A 1,551-nucleotide genomic window follows, 5' to 3' on the forward strand; every position below is an offset into this window, starting at 1 on the left:
TCATATTGTTATTTAAAAAACTAATCCTTTAACAATTAAAAATTTAAATTTAAACTTAAAATCCCTCGCTAGTCTTCCAACCCTAGACGCCGCTGCCGCTGCCGCTGCTTCCCCTGCGATTCTGCGACGTGTCCTCCATTGTCGTCGACGAAGCAAGCAGAACCAGAAGCCGACGCCGCCGTCTCCCGTCCTCCCCTGCCGTCGCCTCCGCCTCCGCCTATCATCTCTAACTCTACAATAGATTAACTTGATGAATGCCAATTGACTATTTGAATTGTTTTGATTTTCAAAAGTGTTCATTACTTTTCTGACCTCACTGAACAAAATTCCTGCATACACCACTGCCAGTCACCCCATACAGACTAGAGTGAGTAGGTATTGAGCTGAAACGGTGAAGAAAATGAGGGAAGAAGAAATCGACAGGCTGAGAGGGGTGGTGAGGGACTGCATGAGCAAGCACTTGTACTCGTCAGCAATCTTCTTTGCCGATAAAGTGGCGGCGATAACGTCAGACCCCACAGACATCTACATGCAAGCGCAAGCTCTCTACCTCGGTGGACACTACCGCCGTGCATTCCACCTCCTCAATGCCTCCCAAATTGTTCTCCGTGATCTCCGCTTCCGTTATCTTGCTGCTAAGTGCCTGGTATGTGTGCTGTTCCACATTCAATTTTTTGGAATTCTCACCTTTTTTATTTTCATTCATTTGGAAGTGAACTTCATAGGTTTATCTCTCTAAGAAAAAAAAAAGGAGTAAATTCGTGTGCTTTACTCCTACGCAGGGTTAAAGGACCAATATTTGGTAATATGATTCAATTTGGCAATTGCAAATTATTAGATACCCAAGTTGTTCATTCTAAACTGACTGTTTCATTTGGTAACTTCTTTGTGTATATTCTCTATGTTCTATATATTGGCTACATTTGGTGAAGATGATTTAATCTCTTACTAGGATTTTAGTTTAAATAATCTACATTTTAAATGTTTAGCTTAGATTATTTTTGAAAATAAGATGACTCATTCCTGAATTCTGCCAAGACTTTAGCTTATTTAAGCCGTTTTTTCAAAGTAACTTGACAAATACCATAATCTGTAATAAACTTTGCCAACATGACTGTGGGTAAACTTTGATGAATTTGGTTTTCTTGTGTTCCTAAGTTTCTATTTTCTTATAAAAGGGGCATTTCTGTGTATGTTACTTAGATAAGATTGAAGTGATTGTGACTCATGATTCTAATTTCAGCATCTATTGTATTTTTGTAACTTCTTCTGTTTTACTTATGAATTTGTATCATTAGGGGGAATTGAAAGAGTGGGATCAATGCCAACTAGTTCTTGGTAATGCAAATGTGGATGAACATGGAAATGTTACTGAACTTGGGGATTGTAGTAGCATGTACCTGGACAAGGATGGTGAAGATCGTGAAATCAATGTATGTTAATTCCTTGGGAGGGGGAGGAGGTTCACCTTGGTTTTCTTTCTGTGAATTGCAATTGTAATTGTAGTCTGTTCTGATGTATACCCTCTCCATTATCCAGTTTTTTTTTTTT

General features: G+C 38.9%; 1 protein-coding gene across 1 annotated transcript; it reads left to right on the forward strand.

Annotated features, from left to right (window-relative positions):
* The first annotated feature begins 55 nt into the window (after positions 1-55).
* On the forward strand, positions 56-1,509 carry LOC116007962 (anaphase-promoting complex subunit 6-like). Its single transcript, XM_031248622.1, has 2 exons — positions 56-646; positions 1,299-1,509. The coding sequence occupies exons 1-2, from the start codon at positions 401-403 to the stop codon at positions 1,440-1,442; spliced, it is 390 nt and encodes a 129-aa protein (XP_031104482.1). The 5' UTR covers positions 56-400; the 3' UTR covers positions 1,443-1,509.
* The last annotated feature ends 42 nt before the right edge of the window (positions 1,510-1,551 follow it).

The sequence above is a fragment of the Ipomoea triloba genome, chromosome 16 (genome assembly GCF_003576645.1).
Source record: "Ipomoea triloba cultivar NCNSP0323 chromosome 16, ASM357664v1".
Classification (NCBI taxonomy): Eukaryota; Viridiplantae; Streptophyta; class Magnoliopsida; order Solanales; family Convolvulaceae; genus Ipomoea; species Ipomoea triloba.